Here is a 19,495-nt window from a genome sequence, read left to right on the forward strand (position 1 = left end):
GTTTGCAAGTGCCACATAACCTCAATTACCACCATCTGTTTTCATTTTACTTCTGGTTTTGCGGAAATCTCGAAAATTGCGCCTGGCAACCACTTTATTCCATTATTCTATACTTGCTTAAATAATCCTCATCATTTGCAGTTTTCCGGCAGATATAAAAGTTATGAAATAATGCCAAAATACAGGAAAATTAGCTATCCCTGTGCTGCCTTCGCTTTTGTTTTCACCTTTTTCACTCTCTTCAATCCATCCATGCAGATTTTCATTATCCTGGCATAATTCTCCATTACTCTGGGGACATCGCTGCGCTTCACGACAGTGGAAAGCTGAAAAATACACGAAAAATCAGCAATTTACTACAAACTTCTTTTGCATCCGGGAAGTAAATTACCTTCTTGCTCTTCGATTTCGCCCGTATTAGGCACATGTACTCCTCGGGCTCTGGAAGTTTTGGACGTCCTTCTCGTGGCTGTGGCTTGTCATTTCCATCATCTGCAAGAGAAGGAGTGATAAAAAGCAAATTCCAAGGCAAATTCACATGTTTGGAGCAAAATCGCCACGACGACGTAACTCACATCGCTTGAAAGTCACAGTAAATGATGATCTTTCCTTTGATTTCTGCGCCAGGAGCATCAACTGTGACATGAACTATGGGATGAAAGATGAGAATAAAGTCAGAGAAGTCTAATTTGTAGAGTATTTTGAGAAATTTTACCTCTTCATTGCTGAGCAAGACCATTTTGACATTCGCACTGAACCCGGTGCGCGTTTCTTCACTTTATTATCATTATTTCTAATGCGTACACAGCACATAATTACATTTCAGATGATATACATTTTGCATACATTGCATCTTGACTTTTCCCGCCAATCTGCTTCTTAGAAGATTTTACTGTGATAAAAAATTATAATACAAAAAGGCAATAAACATTCAATCAATATCATTCGGCTATACAATCACATTAATACACAGTTATTAAAGAATATTTCGGGCTTTGACGACAAATGATGAGATTTCTACATTGAAACGTGAAGAGTTGTGCTGTGCTGTAGTGTGCAAGTTTGACTCCGTGTACCTAAAATAGGTTTTCCAAGTTTTCTAACTATTATTAAGAGTTGTAGATAACATAATTGACTGAAAGAGATCTGCACTAGTTAAGGAAAAGGTATCAAGTCAGTTGCGGATGCCAAGAAAGGTAGTATTTCTGCTTAATTTAATCTATCAGAAAAGTATGGTTGCTCGATGAAATCACATTAGATTGAGATTTTTACCAGATAAAAGTCTTACGGACGAACCGAATACTCTCTAAGTCCAAAATACCCATATTTTACTACCTTCTGTATCATCCTAAAATCAGATGCATTTTCAGGATAGACTTCGTTGAATGTTCCTTTCGCATCCAGCGGTTCGAGCGGTTCAGCGCGCCAAATTTCATTTCTTCATCAAAGACGCTCAACGCGACAGTCCTCAAGTGTAAATACTTTGTGCAAGAAGACAATTTAAAGATCATTGAGAATCCGTCGAAACCGTACAGTTCACCCTGAAAATGAACGCTCCAGAAGAAATTGCAGAGTTCTGTCTTATAAAATCTACTTTGGCGATTCCAGAACGGTAAGTAGATTTTTTTAAAACCAGTTTACTTTGTGTACCTCCCGAAGAGTACCTAAATTATATTTTTTCTTCTTCATCTTTGCAGAAATTTTTTTGGGAAACCGCTTCTTCATCTACAATTGCCCAAAATTACGTTACACAATGTTTTGCCGGAAAATGCGGGCAAATTTTTGATGCACAACTTAAAGAATAGGTTCATGCCGACGAAGAGTTTTGATGAAATGCGCACAGAGATGATAGATCTGGGAAACGGCACTTTTAAGAAGATTCTGACTGAAGGATTTGGAGAAGTTTTGGAGGATAAAAAGAGTGTCACAGTGCATTATTCTATATTCAGAGAAGGTGACGAAATGTTGTGCGATTCAACGTACTTCACCGAAGATCCTTATAAATTTTCCCTGGGAGATGAATATGGAATTTTGCCGGAATTCGAACGCGTTGTACGCACGATGCGCGACCAGGAAAAGGCACAATTCATCATTCCAAATTTCTATAGTATCGGAAATGCAGAAAACACCATTGAGGAGGATTCCAAATCAGTTTTTCTTGAGATTGAAGTGCTCAGCATAACAAAGAGTCTAACATGGGAGGAAAATATTCGCCTATTAAGTAATTATAGTGAAACTCTTAAGCTCGTTCACAATCATTACAAGAGAGGACATGCTGCTTTTTCTTCTGGTTTCTTCCGCGTGGCTGCTTCTGAGTACACACAATCAGTGTCCCTGCTGAACAACGTCTTGATTGTGAATGGAACGGACAATGATAAGAGAATGCAATTGCTTATGAAGATGTGTGTGAACGCCGGCATGTCATTAGCAAAACTTGATGAGCATGAAAATACCCTCATGATGCTGAATCGCGCCAGAAAACTCGTGGAAACAGGAGTAAGTGCGCAAAATCAGTTGAAAGGAAAGATCTATCTCAATATTTCTCGATCTTGTCGCGCCTTGAACAGAATCACAGAAGCTTTAGAAAATCTGGGAGAAGCATTCAAGTATCTGGGCGACATTCAGGAGACAGATGATGAATTTCAACTCTTGAGCAAGGTGTATGATAAGCACATGAAGGAGCGCCCCTTCCAGAAATTGATAAACTACGCACTTGATTCGCAAAATGTTCAAATGGAGAAGTCCGGGGTTTGCAAGAACCAAAATATCTTCGAAGAAGTCTTTTTAATGATGATGAAGACCTTTATGTCTGAGTCCTCGAGGACAATAGAATTTTTCGGGGTGGAAAGTAAATATTGCACTGAATGGGCAAATAAGGTCATATCACACCACAAGAGTTACAAAGTTCGCCAAGGACATGTTGAAGTGCACAAATACAACCAGGGTTATGTTCGCTACATTATTATCCTTCCAGATAAATAAAACTTAACTCTGAGCTGAATGAAATACAAAAAAATTAATTGTGTAAAATTCAATACAGTGTCTCAGACAGATTAACATTTTCACTCTTTATTTTGGATCAAAACTCGCCCATTCGCGCTGTAAAATATCCCTGTAAAATCTCAAGATTACCCCATGTTTTGCAGCAATCCCAGAACGTAGCTTCCCAAGTCCTCATCTTGGTTGGTCCAAGAGACGAAGACCTTCTTGTGCTGCTCGTTGAGGTCCTCAATGGACACATCGACGCTCTCAACCGAAATCGTGCCACTCTCGTGCAGAATCACATTCCAATCCGTCAGTTTCTCCTGCAGCAGATTGAAGAGCTTCTCAGTGGTTCGCATGGCAGGATCCGAATCCTCCAGCTTCACAGTCGACGTGAACTTCATCACGTGCCTGTTGATGCCGGCCTCCTTGCACACCTCCTCCACGTTCATGAGGGAGATCTTGTTGTCCTTCATCACGAGCACGCCGTGAATGATGCGTCTCCGCTTGGGATCCGGCGGCTGGGCGTTGTATTTGCGCGCCTCGGCCTTCAGCAGGCTAAGCGAGGCGTCGACGGGAATTTTCACAGGCGTGTTGATGACGCAGGTCTCGCCATTGGCGGGCGTGTAGCACTCAATGGCAAATTCCTCCTTGATCTTCTCCTTCAGGAACTCCATCTTGAGTGCCTCCCCGTGCACCAGCATCACATTCTTCGGCTCACAGTACTGGATAAGCTGCATAATGCCCTTGGCGTCGGCGTGCGCTGAAAAGCTCATATACTCCACGGACATCTTCACCTCCACGACTTGGCGATTCTCAAACTCCACCTTCTTGGCGCCACCGAGGATCTTGTGGCCGACAGTGCCCTGCACGCAGTAACCTGGCATGATGACCATGTTGTTCTCGTGTGGCGCCCACTTCTTGAAGATCTGCAGCGACAGACCGGCGTGCAGCATACCGGGCGTCGCGAACACCACCATCGCACCGGGATTGTCAATGTAGCCTTTGTCGAAGGGCTTAATGTGCTTGAAGTCGAACATATTGCGGTGCACAAAGGTCTTGCGGATCTTCTGATTCGTCCACGTGATGAACATCTTGTAGTAGTTGTTGGCCTTCTCCGTGAGTCCCACGGCAAAGTAGATCGGGTACTTGAGGTTCATCCGCTCCCAGTACGTTTCCAGCAAGATGCACAGCTCCTGAGCTCTACCCAGCGCGAACACAGGGATCAGAACCTTCCCGCCTCTGGCCACGCACTCGTGCACCTTCTTGAGGAAGTCGCGCTCGCGGCAACGTTTCGAGTCGCGAATAGTGGTGGCGTACGTGCTCTCCGAGATGAGCAAGTCCGGCCGACACTTATCGATCCACGCCGCGCCCAAGTGCCTGTCCGGCGTCATATTGTAGTCGCCCGTGTACACGACGCTCTGGCTGCCCACGCGGATCCAGAACATCGCAGCGCCCAGCACGTGTCCGGCGTAGTACGCCTTGATTTCCAGCTCCGAATCCACCATTACGCTCTGGTGCAGCGTCACGGCGATGACTTTCTTCATGCAATCCTTGATCATCTGCGTGGTGAAGAAGTTGCTCTCGCCCTTCCGCTCCACGGCCACCTTGCGCATGTCCTCCAGCAGAATGGGCGCGATCGCCTTGGTGGGGTGTGTCATGTAGATGGGCCCCGTGTAGCCCACGATCTCAGACATGTACGGCAGGGCGCCGCAGTGATCCAGGTGGAAGTGCGACACGATCACGCAATCGATGTGACTCGTTATGGGGCCCTCGGGCACGATATAGGAGAAGTCCGGGAACCTCCGCTCATCATTGTAACCCTGCAGATACAGAAAATACTCACTAAGCGAACTCTCCGGCCGCCAAACAACCGCAAAGAACTCACCATGTGCATTCCGCAGTCCAGCATGATGTTCTTGCCGCCCATGGAGAGCAAAATGCAGCTGCGGCCGACATCCTGGCCTGCGCCCAGCGGTGTTATCTTGATGTCAGGCATTGGAATGTGTGAAAAAGTGCAGAAAACTTGCAATTTCGTCACATCACAAAAACCAAAACACGAAAAGACGAGCTTGCGACTGATTCTGCCAGAGGGCGCACAGCGTGGAAAATTTCGGGATTCCGAAAGGCGCCGCTCACCAAACTGAAGTTCATCAAGGCACCAAAGCGATATTCCTGCACTGATAAAAAGCATACAGACACCACAATAAGTATTATTTTGGCATTCAATTTATCTATGCAATAATGAAAAATTTTGATCTTGATTCTTGTAAAGAAACATTATATTCTCGAAGCAGTATGCAGTATTTCTCGTAAAAAACGTTCTACTCGCCCCTAATGCATGAACGCATGCCTCACGTTCGTTTTGCAGTGTACGCGCGGCGGTTTCGAAATGCGCAGCTGTCAGATTCGCAGCATCGTCAGTGTGGTGAAGTGCGAGGAGTTGAATGGCAAGAAATCAGTGATTTTGTGCAAGCGTTCTCAGTTTTCATCACTTTTGCAGCATCTCCAGCGCGAATTTTGTGCGCTTTTCCCCTAATTGCGGTGGCCACTGGTGTGCTTGAGTGTGTGTTGATGCGAGAGGCGCTGGAAATTCGCAATTATTTTGATTGGTAAAACATGATGTCATTACACTTCTATTTATATCGCACGCGCATGCGTTCAATCGCCATACAACTCTCCAGTGTCGAATCGCTGTAGAGACATTTTCCTACTACCAATTTTGTGCGACAAAGTGCTGGGCAGAAGTGCACATTTTCCACTCCTCGCGCCCATTTTCCACCAGCCATTTGGCCATAGTTTAAGGACTCGGGCACACGTGAAGCGTTCCGCGATGGATTCCGCTGCGCTGCTGTGAGAGGAAGTCGTGAAAAAGGTGATATAATATTAGGCGCTCTGCGTTGTGCGAGTGTGCTGAGGAAAATGTCACTGAGCGCTCTCTGGGCGCTCGTGTGGGGGCACAGTGCTCGGCGGGAGTGCAGTGCCGCCCTGGGAAAATGGAGCCGCGCGTGGAAAGCGTGGGGGTGGTGAAAATGAGTGGCTTTTGACGGGTGTTCCGCTGGCCAAAACAGAGGCATTGCGCGACCATTGCGGGCGGAGAAAGTGGCCGTTCGGAGAGTATGAAGCGTGATCGATTAGAAGACAATTAGATGCGGCTTTTCTACTGCATATCGATTTATTTTTAATCCGACAAACATTTGAGGGCGCCCTCCATATCGCGGCACGCAATCAGCCTCGACCCCACGTCGCGAAAAAGATGTCACACACTTTTCAGCACCGCGCGCGAGATTGGCAAAATGCATGTCACATGAATTCTCAGCCGTTCGACGCTGCAATAATTCAATTTAGCAGCTTAGCAAGAGGCGCTCGAGCAACCCCAAAAGCCCCAAAACGGTGACTTCATCGAGGTGGGAAACATAAACACTCGAGAGTCAGTTTATCGACGAGAGTGTGAACCGGCATGAAAAAAAGTGAGGAAGATGATATGCTATATCGATACGCCAGCATTCGTGGAAATTGAAGAGAAAGCGACGATTGCATTCAAGAGGGTGGCAATTGTGAACGAGTCACGACAAGGGCTGAAGACTTTGAACTGTGCTCTCAAAGCTGCTGATAATGAAAATCGATAGAACTGACCTCGTCAGTCTCGCCACGAGACTCGGGATTGGTTACGAAAGACACTGAAGCCTTTAAATGTCGCATTCAATATGTCCTGAATTCGCTGAAATCGCTCATAATGCAATGAAGCCTTCATACAGTTACAGAAGTCGGATTCTGTTTGAAAACGAGTTATTTAGCTTATTTTCTTGTGCTGTATACATTCCATGGTTGAATGAATCTCATTCGCTACAGATTTACTGACGTAAGCTCCGCCCACTTAAATACCCTGCCTAGTGATTTAAAGTAAAATTCTGTGGGAATCGATGAATTAGTTAATATACAAAAAAAAAATTTAGTAATTTCTTTTATAAAATTTATTACTTTCGATTGGGTGACGTAAACTAAGTTTCCTTGTTTTTTAGAAAACTACAAGCTAGTTTCCTTAGGTTAGTACAGTAAAAAAAAAACATGAATCGACTTCCTTCCATATTAATTGGCTATTAGAATAGTTTAGTGGCCTTTCGGTTCAAGTACGGCCAAAGGCATTGATTGTAGATCTCGGCCTAGATGCCGGTTTGATTGCTTGCAATATTCCTCTTTTCTCGCCGTGCGAACGGAACGTGTTTCGGGGAATAAAGAAGAGAGGGTTCAAGCGGCACTCACTTGAGTATTGGATGAGATGGTTTGACCGCGTGAAAATTGTACAAAGAGAATTTTTATTTTTAGCCACTATTTATCACCGAGGTATTGATAGGCTCATATTGTTATTCCTCTGTTAGATACTTTCCGTGTCTAAAACCTCTACTTTTTCCCTCTCTCGCCCCGCCAAATGACTTTCTGAGTACTCTTTATTTCCTGCCGTACTCACAAATAAACGAATTTTCTTCAATTTTCCTCCCAATTATTTGATGAATAGTTTAAATGCGCGGATCGCTGTTTGATCTCCACTGTCATTGCAATGAGAAAGAGAGAGATTGCGGTGATGGCGTAATGTGGAATTGCATAGGCGAAATGTACTTTCCTTGTAATTGCACATTGTTGAAATCCACCCATTTTACTTCCACGGATGAAAGTAATTGCAAATGATTTGACTTTCATCAACTGCTTTGGCTTGAGGCTATTGATAAGTATTTGCAATTACACTCGGCAATCTCTAAATGTGCGATGTTATTGATCTTTGCAGGTTTGCACTGTCGACGGAGTGACGGGAGAAGTGTGTGTTGTGTCGCAGGACTGGAAAGGAGAGCGAAGGCGGATTTTCGGGGAAGATATAGATTTCAGTGCCACATGACAGCGAAGTAGAGCAGAAGTCGCGCAGATAGACAAGGTTAAAAGACACGAGAGACAGAGAGGCATTTTGATCCCTTGGAACGTGACAACGCGATGCAACAAGAATGGGCTCGTTTCTAGATAAACCAAAGACAGACAAGTACAATGAGCACGGCGAGGGAAATGGGCTGCGCTTTGGCGTGGGCTCCATGCAGGGATGGCGCTGTGAAATGGAGGATGCTCACTATGCCAAGGCGGGCCTGGGCGGGCGTCTGAGCGACTGGAGTTTCTTCGCCGTATTCGATGGGCACGCGGGCGTGAAGGTGTCGGAGCACTGCGCGAAGCACCTGCTCGAGTGCATCATACAGACGGAGGAGTTTAAGCAGGATGACTTCGTGAAGGGCATCCACACTGGCTTCCTCAAGCTGGACGAGGTGATGCGCGACCTGCCCGAGCTGGCGTCCGGCGCTGACAAGTCTGGAACGACGGCCGTGTGCACATTCATCTCGCCAGATGATATTTACATCGCCAACTGTGGCGATTCGCGCGCCGTGCTCTGCCGCAACGGCGTGCCCATCTTCACCACGCAGGACCACAAGCCAGTGCTGCCGGGCGAGAAGGAGCGCATACAGAATGCAGGTGGATCGGTTGTGATTCAACGCGTGAACGGGAGTCTGGCGGTGTCGCGGGCTCTGGGTGACTATGAGTACAAAAACGTTAAGGATCTGGGACAGTGTGAGCAGCTAGTGTCGCCCGAGCCGGAGATATTTCATCACAATCGCGATCAAGCTGACAATTTCCTCGTTCTCGCCTGCGACGGCGTTTGGGACGTCATGAACAACGATGATGTGTGCAGTTTTATCCACTCGCGACTCAAGATCACCAGCAATTTGGAGGAAGTGGCCAATCAAGTCATTGACACCTGCTTACACAAGGTAATTGAAGCTCAGACCGAAGATGTTAGTCTATTTTTGATCAGAAGACAAGAAGAAGGTTCTTGAATTGATCTTCTAAATGGTTTTAGTTTTGATAAAAACAATGCAAAATTTTGAAACATGAATTTTGCATTCCTAAGAACAACTTTCTAACAGATTGTAAAAGAAATATTCTTGTTTTACTTGATTTTATTATAACAGTCCTAATATTCTCTTTATGCAATTATAATTCTTGCCCAATTTGCTTGTAATTTGAGAACAGCTTCAATTAAAGTCTAGCAAAACCCTTTCCATCTGCGCTTATGATGTCCTGACACTAACAATCTCTCTCTCTATATTTTGCCTTTGCAGGGAAGCCGTGACAATATGAGCATAATTATAATAGTATTCCCGGGTGGACCGAGCCCATCACAAGAAGCAATCCAAGCGGAAACCGAACTCGAGGCCCATCTAGAGAAAGCTATTAAAGGTTGCTATAAACGATTATTTTGTCGATAGATATTTTATGTTTCCTACGCCCTAATCTAACGAATTTATTGACAATCTGTCTTCTCTCTTAACTTGCCATTTTTCTTTGATAATTCTCTAACTGATCAATTCCACTCAATAACTAACAATTGAGCAGATTTTCCGAGTGAAAGGAATAGAGAAAGAGAGAGGAAGAGAGCGAAAGCCCAGCCAAATAAACTCAAGTATTCGTGCATGATTGACATTCAAATCTAGTCATAGTAATATGAGTTTTTATTCATAAGTGTAATGTTCATCTATTGCGAAAACAAAAAGATAAAAACCACCCCACAAATAATCCTATGATTATACATCACGACGTGCAATAAATTAGTTCTTATGATTAGTCAATAGAGAATATGAATTGAGCAAAAGTTATACGTAACTTTCACGTGAAGAGTGATAATATTGAAAATATGATATATTGATTGAAGACAGATCAAAGGGAATATATACTGTGATTAAAGCGTCTTTGGCTATAAGGCTTGAATGGACATAAAAAAGGACGTGTATTGTGAAGCAGATAAAAGACAGTAATGACATGTTTGAGGAGAAGGAAAAGGGAAAGAGAGAAAGTATTGTGTATAAACGGTAAAAGACCATAAAATGATTTTTTTGCACATTCAAATGAGCAGTATATATTTCATGAGAAAAATGTATAAATTGAAATATTGATATATGATAATCTTATGATTAGATATGAAAAGAATATTCTCTTGAACTATATTTTTGTGAAGAAGGAGAAGAAAAAAGAACTAGTGGAGCATAAATTATTGTGTCCATTGAATCATTAAGGAGAAACCTTTGCCAAATAGTCACTTTTGGCTCCCAGTTGAATATTTCAAGATTTCCGATAGTGAGTGTGAGTGTGTGTGTGTTTTTTCTGGTAGGATTTTGACCAATTCGTAGAATAGAAGAGTATGAAATTTTTTCAAAAGTTATTCCTTTGCACAGGCGAAAACTTAGCTGAACTTCAAGTTTATCGTTGCTATCATCTATTTTAGCTGCTTCTGAGACTTTAGTCAAACAGTGAAAAGAGAAGAAGGCGGGGTTTTCATGTGGGCGGAGCTAAATACATAGTTCCACTATAAAGATATCAAGAGATCTTAAGAGCAAGATTTAAAGTTTTTCGGGGAAATTCTCAAGTGTGAAAATACTGTTTGACTAAAGCAAGATAGATTCGCCGCATCTTCTGTTCATTAGAACAACTGTAAAAGGAAAAAAAAAGAAATCTTATGTCTAGAATCGTTATCAATGCGTATTTGCGAAATCAATCGGTTTACCATAGAGGCTAGAAGTGTTAATCAATTGAAGACATATCGTAATCATTAGCTTTATCTCATAAAACTGACAAGAAGACAGTTTGAAAGGAAGATAATTGTATGATCTACTAACAATCTACTTTATGTTTAATATAAGCTTATTTTATGCTCAGCCAGTATAATTTTTCTAGTCATCTGTCCCACCTTATTATGTTGCTTGCTGTTTTTCCAACATCACATCATAAAGTCTCATGATATTTGCTATCTTGCCAGATAGTGTATTAAATGACAAAGAGAGAAATGATGATGAAAATTCGATCCCAACTGACGATAATCAGTATTGTATCGGGCAAATATTTTAGGATTTATATACAGAAGGTGAGAGGACGAACGAAATTCAATAAGAATAACCCCTCTAATTTAAGAGAAATATAATGTAGTTGATTTGAATTATGTACCTGCGAGATGATGTTGAATAATTTGGTTTTCACACTGACGAGTCCAATTTTTGCATTCAGACTTCAAATTATATATGAAGAATATTTACGAGGAGAGAGGAGAAGTATAAATAAAAGTGCGTTATTGAGAGAAACCAAGAGCTTTTGCAATTTACAATGATTTCACATTATTTGCTTCTTTTCATCTTCTACTCGTTTCTTTTTTCTTCATTTTGCCATACACAAGAAATGAGAGCAAATGAAATAAGAATTTTATACTAATGACTGAGCATAAGGTATGTTTATTGTTGACAAATACGTAATATTTTTACTCTCTATCTTTAAATTGTGACTAGTGTTATCTTTATCAATGTTTTGGGCATGTCCTTGGTGACTTCTTAATCAATGGCCTCCTCTTGTATTTCGCAGAAATAATAGATTCTACACCTGGCCTGGACTACGAGAACCTACTGCAGCGTCTCTATGAAGAACATATTCCTGGTTTACCCCCAGGCGGTGGATTGCTGTCCAAGTGAGTCACATTGTTCTGTATCTCAATCCATATCACAGACGTTGTCCTCACTTAGATATTCTCTGTTCAGTTACTGTCTATTGAGTTGGGCGAAGCCTGGCTTTATTTAAATTTATGTGAACTTTACAAAAAACTATGTGAACTGCCCAGCTCACCCATAAGCTAGCCTTGGCGTTCGCTTATCACGTCCTTTATTTTCTGATTCTTCTATTCCAACTACTTAATGTCTTTCGTTTCTCAATGGCCCTCAATTTATTGTATGCAATTTTTCAATTGATATCATAGATTTTGTGATTTCTTTCCCATTTTTCTTGCTTCTTTGTCTACTTATTAAATACACAATTCTCACTTCTTTTGATGACATAACAGAAACTACCATTGTAGGTGTTTTAAGTAATACTTGAATTGACATCGTGAATCCTGAAGAACACCAAATTGTAGTTTTTTGGAATACATATATCTCTTTTTCTACTTTCTTTCGCCACAGGTGTAGATTCATAGCAAAAATCTTCAAGCAGCATTATCCACATTTGGCAGAAGTGACGTGCGAAGTGGGATGTATGTAAAGCGCGCCTTGATTGGCAATACACTTGCATATGAATTTGGTAATTGAATCATGCATCAAGACAAGAGACAACACAAGAGATTAGCACACGCCAGAGCGCGATAAAATGGGGGAGAGCAGAAGTTAGAGAAAGGACGAGATTGTGAAGGAAATTTGACTGGGATGATTTACTGTCTACACACTTTTTAGATTGGTGAAATATTGAATAAGATGAGATAAATGAAAGTTACTTTATAAGATAATGGATTATGTAGTGAGATGAGAGAGAGAGGGTGAAATTTTTTCTATTGTATTTGAGGATGAGAAGAAAGGGAGAAGAAAAAAACATCATCAATAACAACCTGTGAAATGTAAATGAAGAGAAAAAAAAATTGTCGATTTAGTAGATTAGAGAGATTGAGTGAAAAGAGATGATTGAATTGTTGAATAAAACACCAAAAACAATGCAATTGACTTCCTTCGCTAGTAAAATCAATGATCCTCAGAAGAAGTAGAAATCCTTTTTTTCTTTTTAGTATTAATGTTCACAAGAAATTTGTAGGTCGCTCACGTAATGATTTTTTTTTATATCGACAATGTTACCTTTAGTCTTTGTATTCTCCGAAGAAATTCTTTTGGGGCCACTCAAGTGTATATGTAATTTTTCTAATGATTAAATTGTAATTTTTCATACTTTGGCGAGTGTATTGTTAATTTTTTACCTCATATTTTAATTAATGGGAAAACCTCTACTTGAATTCAGGTTTAAGAAGACACTTTCATTGAGTGAAACTACGAAACTTTGTACACGGAAGAGGCTGTGTGTGACCATATTTTTGCATAATTTTCTCACGTGTGCGTGATTTGCGCGTAAAATATGAAGGAGAAAGTATGTGTCACACAATATCTTTAGAATTTATACCTTTATTTTGTACAATGAGCAAGCTAAAATCTATCTAAGATAAGTTCTAATCATCAAATCAATTTGTTTTCTCAATTCTGTAACGCCCAAACGTTTCACCATTAATTTAGGCATTTTTTTTTCATTTACTGTGACAAATATATATAAACAACATCAGACACTTTTGACATGCCTACAAAACACAGCTAAAGACATCCTTTGTAAGTTTCATATTGAATACAGACAATATTTTTACATGAGAAGAACAAATAAATATGTAAACTAAATGAGAGGAAGTGAAATTGCAGTGAAAATGCGAGACAGACAAGGCAAAAAAACAGAGATAAGAGAAATATATTTATATTAAGTGAAGAGGGTGTAAAAGAAATATTGTAAGAAGTAGAAATAATGTGAATAATCATGTAGTGTAAAGTTGAATTCATTAGAAATTTCACCAATATAGTAATTCAAAGGCAGAAAAGAAAACCAGAGAAAAGTTATTCATGTAAAAGAAACAAAAAATATCTGTAAATTTAAATTAATGTGTAGCCAATAATTATAAACAAGGATAGGAATATGAAGATAAAAAAAAAGATTTAATACAAAATAGACGAACCCATTTCATTTTCCTCACTTTCTTTTCTCCTTATTGTTTCAATTTCACCAATTTTTGTTGTCTTTCCTTCTCTCAAATCGTGTCCTTGTTGTGAGTAGGCTAATGGTTTTGAGAAGCAGGAAAACACACAATATCAAGTTGGATCTTTCATAACTGAGGAACAGCAAAGAAGTTCATAGAAGAAGAACAAACTGTAAATTGGTGCTGTAATATTGTCCCAGAAAAACAAGTACCTTTGCGTATTAAAATTGTCCCTTTATTGTGAAGAGATAGCAAAAGAATGTATTGGCAAATTTTTCTATATAATTACAAATATTGTATCTTACCACAATATTGTAATGCAATAATAATACGATATGCAGAAAGCCTCATTCTTTATCATCCAGTTTCTCAATTTCCACTTTTGGCATTAAACATTGCGCATTCATGTTCATTCGTTGGTTTTCCTATCAAGTGAAAAGGCAAGTAAATTGACGAATCGCCTAAAAAGATATCAGAAAGAGCACCGATTTGAGGTGAAATTGTACCATGACACAAATTGAGTAGGAAAAATACAAAGTTTGTATGATCAAACATTTTATTTACGAAAAATTGCCCGGATAATGATAATGCGCGACTCGTGAACTCATTTTCCTGTCGTCCAGCCACGCCACAGAGAAGCTATCGAGGCGGCTGCGCTGGTCACTAGGCTGGCAGTCTGAAGCGGATTCTGGGCAGTGGGCACGATCGGCGTCGGCGAAGCCACGTCCAGCGACGAGAGATGCGGCACAGCTTCCCATTCGTAGGGAAAGCTGTTCTCATCTGCAAGCGGAAGAGAGAGAGCATCAATAAATGGACGGAGACTATTTGTGGTCGAGGTCAAAATTGGCGTTTTCTCTAGATTAGTTTCATTAATAATAGATGGGTTAAAGGAACTTTCCCTTTTTTCTTTTTAAGGAAAAAACATTTGTATGATTTACTAACAATGTCATCTCAAAGATTTGTTTTCAACTCTCTTCAAGAGATGAGAGGACTTTTAAGGGGAATTTCTTTTAAATAAACATTGGTAAAGTCAGTTCTATTCAGGAAATCAGATCGTCATAAAATAACAACATTATCGTTTCCTAAAGTAATAACCGTCGTTCTAGATTCATTCAGACACAAAGCACTATATAAAACAAGACATTCCCTGCATCGTAAACGATTTTCGAGGTTTCAATGCTAATCAAATCAGATTCCAGGAAAAATACTCGACCAAATACAAACTTTTAAGTATCTTATATTCAATGAATCAAAAGTCTGAATTTGCACTTCTTCATCGACTTGAAATCTGTGAAGAACTCACCTTCAGATTCAGAATCATTGTCACACTCCAGTCCGCTCTTGAGCAGGGACTCGACGGACTTCGTGGGCGTGTTTGTGGGCTCCACGTGACCCATCCAGCCTAGATCGCTGTGCTCCAGCTGCAGCAGAATCTGAATGTTCTCGATGGTGTGCATGGGATTCAATTCCGACAGCCGCACGCGCTGTGTGTAGCAGAGGAAGAAGATGTTGGCGTTCAAGCGTGTCACGCGCCTGTTGAAGCTACCCTCGTTCATATAGCTGCTGCAGAAGTCGCTGTAGTTCATTCGAAAGGGCAGTCTCACGTCCAGATAGTAGCTCAGCACTTGCACGAGCTGTGCCGTGTACGTGAGCGCCGCACTGATGCGGAAGGCCGGATTGTGGTCCAGCGGAGCGTCACGGTCGCTCGTCGCGGGCACGCCATCCTTGTGCGTGGCCACCCAGTCACTGTAGGCCGAGTAGTCGCCGTTCCCGGGCAAGTGCGGCGCCACGATAGTGTGTTGTACCTCGCCCAGGCTGTCCTGCAGCACCCACTTGCCGCGGATGTAGGCCGTGTGAGTGGCCTCGGCCAGCTCCTTGGCCGTACTCTGGCCGCCGGGCGCCTCGCGCACGGAGCGCTCGATGGGGAAGATGAAGCGGATCAGACGGTTGATGCTGCTCCTGATTAGGTGCTTCAGCTCTGCCCGCACTGTGACGTGGTCTGCCCACTGCTTCTTCAAGGCGCCCAGCTTGTTCGTCACGTAATCGTCTAGCTCGCGAACTTTATACCCATATCTGGGCAGCGTGCGCTGTAGCTCCTTGTTGCGCTGACTAAGAGCCGCCAGCTCCTTCTTCCCGCTCTCCATGCGACCGCGAATGTCGGCGATCTGCTTCCGCAGCAGCGTCACGCGCTGCTCCTTCAGCTTGATCCGCGTCCGGAGCCCGTCCACGCGGTTGTTCCTCTGCATCAGATGGCCGCACTTGATCTCCATGGTCTTCGAGTTGGACTGCTGATTCAGCCACTGAATCTTCTTCTCTGCAAACCTGTCCGGAAAACCACAAAGCATTAGTCAATTCAATTGCTCCTCGGAACACGAGTGACTCACCTCTCATTCGACCAGTTCTTCTTAGAGTGAAAGTCCCCGTTGGCCAGACAGTCGCGACAGTAGAAGAGCTTCGCTTGGTTTAGACACAATGGACACTTGGCTGACTGGCCCAAGCTGATGTCTGTGCCGTCGTTTGACGAGGATAGATGGAAATTCTCGGGGGCGCGATTGCTGTCATCTGAATTGTTGCTTCCGGCCATGAAAAATCACTTGAAGGCGCAGCAAATGGCCAGGAAAATCACGCTCAAATGCGTTTTAATTCTATCACTAATATTTTCATTTCTCTGACAGCTGATTTTCGACCTTCCGCGTCAACTTCGATCCCCTCCACTTTTCACACTGAACGACGAGTGAAGTCCGCTGCAAATCATTTGAAAGAAAAAGGGGAAATTTTGCACCGAATTCCATCTCATATCGAAAAATAAAAAAAGATATACATACATTTAGTCTAATTTTGAGTAATAATACGCGAATCTTTAACGTTAAGATTGAGAGATGTTACTTAAGAAAGTCCAGAGTATTCATTATAACGATGAGCAAATAAAAAATCAATAAGAGCACAATGAAATGTTATAAAACAGGTAGCAAATCCGATAAATTTTTACAGCACTCATAAACGAAAGATAATGCCAGCAGGGTACCTTCGTTAAGTTGGCTTGTTATGTTTCCCACGTCAAATTATAAATTCACTCCATTTTTACCTTTTCGCGATCTATATGGCACGCTCATTAACTCAAAAATCGCCGTATTACATAAAACAAGTATTAAGTAGTGACGAGATATCATAATACTCTGCCGTAATTCCGGATTAAGTGCTTGTATCCTTGTATACGATACGAACCATCAATCTAGTTTTGCTCTACTATCTCTTTCTTGCATAACAAAGCACAGTGGGCGCGAGTGTGTTGGTGTATATACCGCGAAAATATCGATTTCCTAAAATGTCACTTTTCCACTTCACTTTTAAGAGAATTCACGGAGTATTCCTGGTGAATTCGAACCGTATTTGCGTGAAAAACATAGCTTTTGCGGCATTTGGACAGAGCAACGGAGCGAGGGCGCAAAATGTAAGCAATCTTTCATACAGACATCATTCTATATACACTGGAGGACCTTTGGACTTCATTTTACATTCCTCTTAATCTCTGGTTCCTATGCTTTGTGGGAAAAAACTACCCAAGGCAGTCTCACATGGTCGCGAGTTTTTAGCATATTTGGGTCATCTGCATTCTTCGGAGCTCAGCAATCAGCGGGAAATCCAGGGAGAAAATTGCAGCTCTAGTGTCACAATGAGTGTTTACATATATACTTCTTGAAAGTGCATTGCATTATGCACACACTCATACAGATTCACAGAAAGATGGATATACATATTTACTGGGCTGGCGTTGGTCAGTTGGATATGTAAAATTCATTTCGCATTTGCCACTTAAGTGGAAGCACATTGCATTGTAGATTTCTTATTTCTCGCCTGATATGTCTTTATCTTTGCATTTTCGAGTATTCAATGGTCAGTTGAGGCCAACTTGAATAATAATTTGCCACATTGCAGCTGATAAAATGTCAAAGATAAGAAATATTGGCAGACGAAAACTATCAATCATCGATTTCTGTATTTCCTTCAATCGTCCGTAGAACTTGTGGATGATGTACCACGGATCCAGAAGCTTGACCACTCAAGAGATCACCAAGAACATTCATCTGCACAGCGATGAGCCCAGAGACATCGCGACGGACCATAAGACCTTACGGTAAAGGAAAATTATTTCAATCTCAAATGCAACTTAATAACTATCTTCCTTATCTCTGCATAGATTGTTGAAGCCAATCGATAAGCCTCTGGCGGTGCTTTTCATGTGGCTCCAAGTCAAGCAGAAGCATTTGGTGAAGTTCGCCCAGATTTACAACGATTGCGGCTTCGATGTTGTAACAGTTCAAATCACACCGTGGCAATTACTGTGGCCAACAAAGGGAACGCAATTGGTGGCGTCTGATGTCATTAGATTTCTCCACAACAATACATCTTTCCAGCCAATTCTGCTGCACGGATTCTCGGTGGGCGCTTACGTTTGGGGCGAGTGTCTCGTGAAACTCGCCACGGATGAGAAGAAGTGCGTGAAATGGTGTCTTGAGAAGGCGAAGACTTTACGAGTTCTTGTCTTTCAGGTATCAGAACCTCATGGATAGAATATGCGGCCAGGTGTGGGACAGCGCCGCTGACGTCACGGAAGTGCCAGTTGGAGTGCCGAAGGCTCTTTTCCCTCGCAATCCAACACTTCAGTCTGCGCTGCGGAAGTACATGATGTGAGTGGAAAATTTGGCTTTTTTTGAAGATAAAAAAACTATGATTTATGATTATATGATCCGGGATTTCTTCTTAAGCTGACCAGCTATTGTATTCGACAGCGAAAGTTATTACAACTCATTGAGAATGCGTAACTGGAAAATTGAGAGGAAAGCTGTTTAGATTGCTTTATTTCACAAGATCCCTGAACTTTCCAGACGAGTTTTAAAAATTTTCACTTTTTTGAAACTCTGTTAAATACCTTCCGGAGGATCTTGCCATTTTAAAATATATTAATCCTTATGATACCTATCTGAAAATCTCGTTAACGATTATTACATTACATTTGTCTAATCATGTCTTGAAAAGGAGACCAGATTCCCATATTCCGAGTTGATTTTAGCAATCCCAGCTCTGCATAAGTAAAACAGCGCAAGTGCTTATCTTCATCTCTTGTGTGATTTGTCCAGGTATCACATGAAGGCATTCCATGAGTCGGCTACATCGCACTACATCCGATCTAGTCAAATGTTCCACAGCACGATTTTGCGGAAGCCGGCGCTGTTCCTGCTCTCCAAAACCGATCCCGTCGGCACTTATGCGGCCAATTCGAGAGTCCGCGTGAGTATTCAGCGACTTTGTCGCCATGCGAGCACGGCTTTTTCTTATCACAATCTCACACGCGTGCTTTTCTTCTGCAGGAAAATTGGGAGGCGAACGGAGTTGACGTGATGTGGAAGTGCTGGGATAAATCGCCGCATGTGCAGCACTTCTTGAAGCACAAGGAGGAGTACATTCAGAACCTTTTCGAATTCTTGGGCAACCTCAAAGTTCTTAAGCAGCACGAGAAAGTGAGAGCAAAATTATAAAATCTGTGATAGGAGCGGAAAACACGACATCAAATTTGATTTTTTTTTGGTATTTATATTCACACGTGCTTTTATCCTGGCGTATATTTTACTGGATTGTGGGTAGAATGAACCGTATTGAATTTATTTTAATATTCCTCCTGTAGACTTACTGTCAATTAGATTTGTGCAGATTCAAGTTGCATTTCATCCAAGTTAATGATAATTATGCAGTCCACAGTTTATGTATTTTTTCCCATTTATGGCAATAAAATTTATACTTCCCACTTCATATTATGTGAGAATTGTGTTCTTCCTTCTGTTTTATTGATGAGGTGACTCACGATAAGACAATGGCGTGATTTGATAACAC

At 41.8% G+C, this 19,495-nt stretch overlaps 6 protein-coding genes across 8 annotated transcripts; 3 read left to right on the forward strand and 3 right to left on the reverse strand.

The window, feature by feature from the left end:
• Positions 1-80: 80 nt before the first annotated feature.
• On the reverse strand, positions 81-825 carry LOC132257429 (signal recognition particle 14 kDa protein). The gene is made up of 4 exons (XM_059754318.1): positions 716-825; positions 576-648; positions 392-492; positions 81-326 (listed from the first exon to the last, which is right to left on the reverse strand). Exons 1-4 carry the CDS (start codon positions 737-739, stop codon positions 195-197), a joined length of 330 nt encoding a protein of 109 aa, XP_059610301.1. The 5' UTR covers positions 740-825; the 3' UTR covers positions 81-194.
• Positions 826-944: 119 nt separating this feature from the next.
• On the forward strand, positions 945-3,057 carry LOC132257428 (uncharacterized). 2 transcript variants are annotated; one of them, XM_059754317.1, is made up of 3 exons: positions 945-1,196; positions 1,359-1,612; positions 1,698-3,057. In XM_059754317.1, the coding sequence occupies exons 2-3, from the start codon at positions 1,548-1,550 to the stop codon at positions 2,980-2,982; spliced, it is 1,350 nt and encodes a 449-aa protein (XP_059610300.1). In that variant the 5' UTR covers positions 945-1,196; positions 1,359-1,547; the 3' UTR covers positions 2,983-3,057. The 2 variants fall into 2 exon arrangements, with proteins under 2 accessions (XP_059610300.1, XP_059610298.1); XM_059754315.1 differs by having other exon boundaries at positions 1,371-1,612.
• LOC132257427 (integrator complex subunit 11) lies at positions 3,054-5,168 on the reverse strand. Its single transcript, XM_059754314.1, has 2 exons — positions 4,871-5,168; positions 3,054-4,805 (listed from the first exon to the last, which is right to left on the reverse strand). Exons 1-2 carry the CDS (start codon positions 4,979-4,981, stop codon positions 3,129-3,131), a joined length of 1,788 nt encoding a protein of 595 aa, XP_059610297.1. The 5' UTR covers positions 4,982-5,168; the 3' UTR covers positions 3,054-3,128.
• Positions 5,169-5,373: 205 nt separating this feature from the next.
• LOC132257712 (protein phosphatase 1B) lies at positions 5,374-13,578 on the forward strand. Of its 2 annotated transcripts, none has more exons than XM_059754731.1 (5): positions 5,374-5,594; positions 7,766-8,786; positions 9,138-9,255; positions 11,422-11,524; positions 12,012-13,578. In XM_059754731.1, exons 2-5 carry the CDS (start codon positions 7,977-7,979, stop codon positions 12,088-12,090), a joined length of 1,110 nt encoding a protein of 369 aa, XP_059610714.1. In that variant the 5' UTR covers positions 5,374-5,594; positions 7,766-7,976; the 3' UTR covers positions 12,091-13,578. The 2 variants fall into 2 exon arrangements, with proteins under 2 accessions (XP_059610714.1, XP_059610715.1); XM_059754732.1 differs by lacking the exon at positions 5,374-5,594 and adding an exon at positions 5,640-5,857.
• A 122-nt stretch (positions 13,579-13,700) lies between these two features.
• Positions 13,701-16,493, reverse strand: LOC132257709 (beclin 1-associated autophagy-related key regulator). The gene is made up of 3 exons (XM_059754724.1): positions 15,991-16,493; positions 14,910-15,928; positions 13,701-14,386 (listed from the first exon to the last, which is right to left on the reverse strand). Exons 1-3 carry the CDS (start codon positions 16,188-16,190, stop codon positions 14,211-14,213), a joined length of 1,395 nt encoding a protein of 464 aa, XP_059610707.1. The 5' UTR covers positions 16,191-16,493; the 3' UTR covers positions 13,701-14,210.
• Positions 16,494-16,652: 159 nt separating this feature from the next.
• LOC132257713 (uncharacterized) lies at positions 16,653-19,420 on the forward strand. Its single transcript, XM_059754733.1, has 6 exons — positions 16,653-17,057; positions 17,626-17,741; positions 17,805-18,101; positions 18,157-18,294; positions 18,745-18,895; positions 18,976-19,420. The coding sequence occupies exons 1-6, from the start codon at positions 16,932-16,934 to the stop codon at positions 19,141-19,143; spliced, it is 996 nt and encodes a 331-aa protein (XP_059610716.1). The 5' UTR covers positions 16,653-16,931; the 3' UTR covers positions 19,144-19,420.
• The last annotated feature ends 75 nt before the right edge of the window (positions 19,421-19,495 follow it).

The sequence above is a fragment of the Phlebotomus argentipes genome, unplaced genomic scaffold (genome assembly GCF_947086385.1).
Source record: "Phlebotomus argentipes unplaced genomic scaffold, Phlebotomus argentipes genome assembly scaffold_4, whole genome shotgun sequence".
Lineage (NCBI taxonomy): Eukaryota > Metazoa > Arthropoda > Insecta > Diptera > Psychodidae > Phlebotomus > Phlebotomus argentipes.

Coding starts and splice junctions, on each gene's coding strand:
- LOC132257429 (XM_059754318.1), bottom strand. CDS start 739: ATGGTCTTGCTCAGCAATGAAGAG. Junction 649..715: donor TCTTGCTCAGCAATGAAGAG/GTAAAATTTCTC, acceptor TTCATCCCATAG/TTCATGTCACAGTTGATGCT. Junction 327..391: donor CGAAATCGAAGAGCAAGAAG/GTAATTTACTTC, acceptor TGTATTTTTCAG/CTTTCCACTGTCGTGAAGCG.
- LOC132257428 (XM_059754317.1), top strand. CDS start 1,548: ATGAACGCTCCAGAAGAAATTGCAGAGTTCTGTCTTATAAAATCTACT. Junction 1,613..1,697: donor ACTTTGGCGATTCCAGAACG/GTAAGTAGATTT, acceptor TCATCTTTGCAG/AAATTTTTTTGGGAAACCGC.
- LOC132257427 (XM_059754314.1), bottom strand. CDS start 4,981: ATGCCTGACATCAAGATAACACCGCTGGGCGCAGGCCAGGATGTCGGC. Junction 4,806..4,870: donor TGGACTGCGGAATGCACATG/GTGAGTTCTTTG, acceptor CTGTATCTGCAG/GGTTACAATGATGAGCGGAG.
- LOC132257712 (XM_059754731.1), top strand. CDS start 7,977: ATGGGCTCGTTTCTAGATAAACCAAAGACAGACAAGTACAATGAGCAC. Junction 8,787..9,137: donor TTGACACCTGCTTACACAAG/GTAATTGAAGCT, acceptor TTGCCTTTGCAG/GGAAGCCGTGACAATATGAG. Junction 11,525..12,011: donor GGCGGTGGATTGCTGTCCAA/GTGAGTCACATT, acceptor CTTTCGCCACAG/GTGTAGATTCATAGCAAAAA.
- LOC132257709 (XM_059754724.1), bottom strand. CDS start 16,190: ATGGCCGGAAGCAACAATTCAGATGACAGCAATCGCGCCCCCGAGAAT. Junction 15,929..15,990: donor AAGAACTGGTCGAATGAGAG/GTGAGTCACTCG, acceptor TTTTCCGGACAG/GTTTGCAGAGAAGAAGATTC. Junction 14,387..14,909: donor CAATGATTCTGAATCTGAAG/GTGAGTTCTTCA, acceptor TTCCGCTTGCAG/ATGAGAACAGCTTTCCCTAC.
- LOC132257713 (XM_059754733.1), top strand. CDS start 16,932: ATGTCACTTTTCCACTTCACTTTTAAGAGAATTCACGGAGTATTCCTG. Junction 17,058..17,625: donor ACGGAGCGAGGGCGCAAAAT/GTAAGCAATCTT, acceptor AATCGTCCGTAG/AACTTGTGGATGATGTACCA. Junction 18,295..18,744: donor GCGCTGCGGAAGTACATGAT/GTGAGTGGAAAA, acceptor TGATTTGTCCAG/GTATCACATGAAGGCATTCC.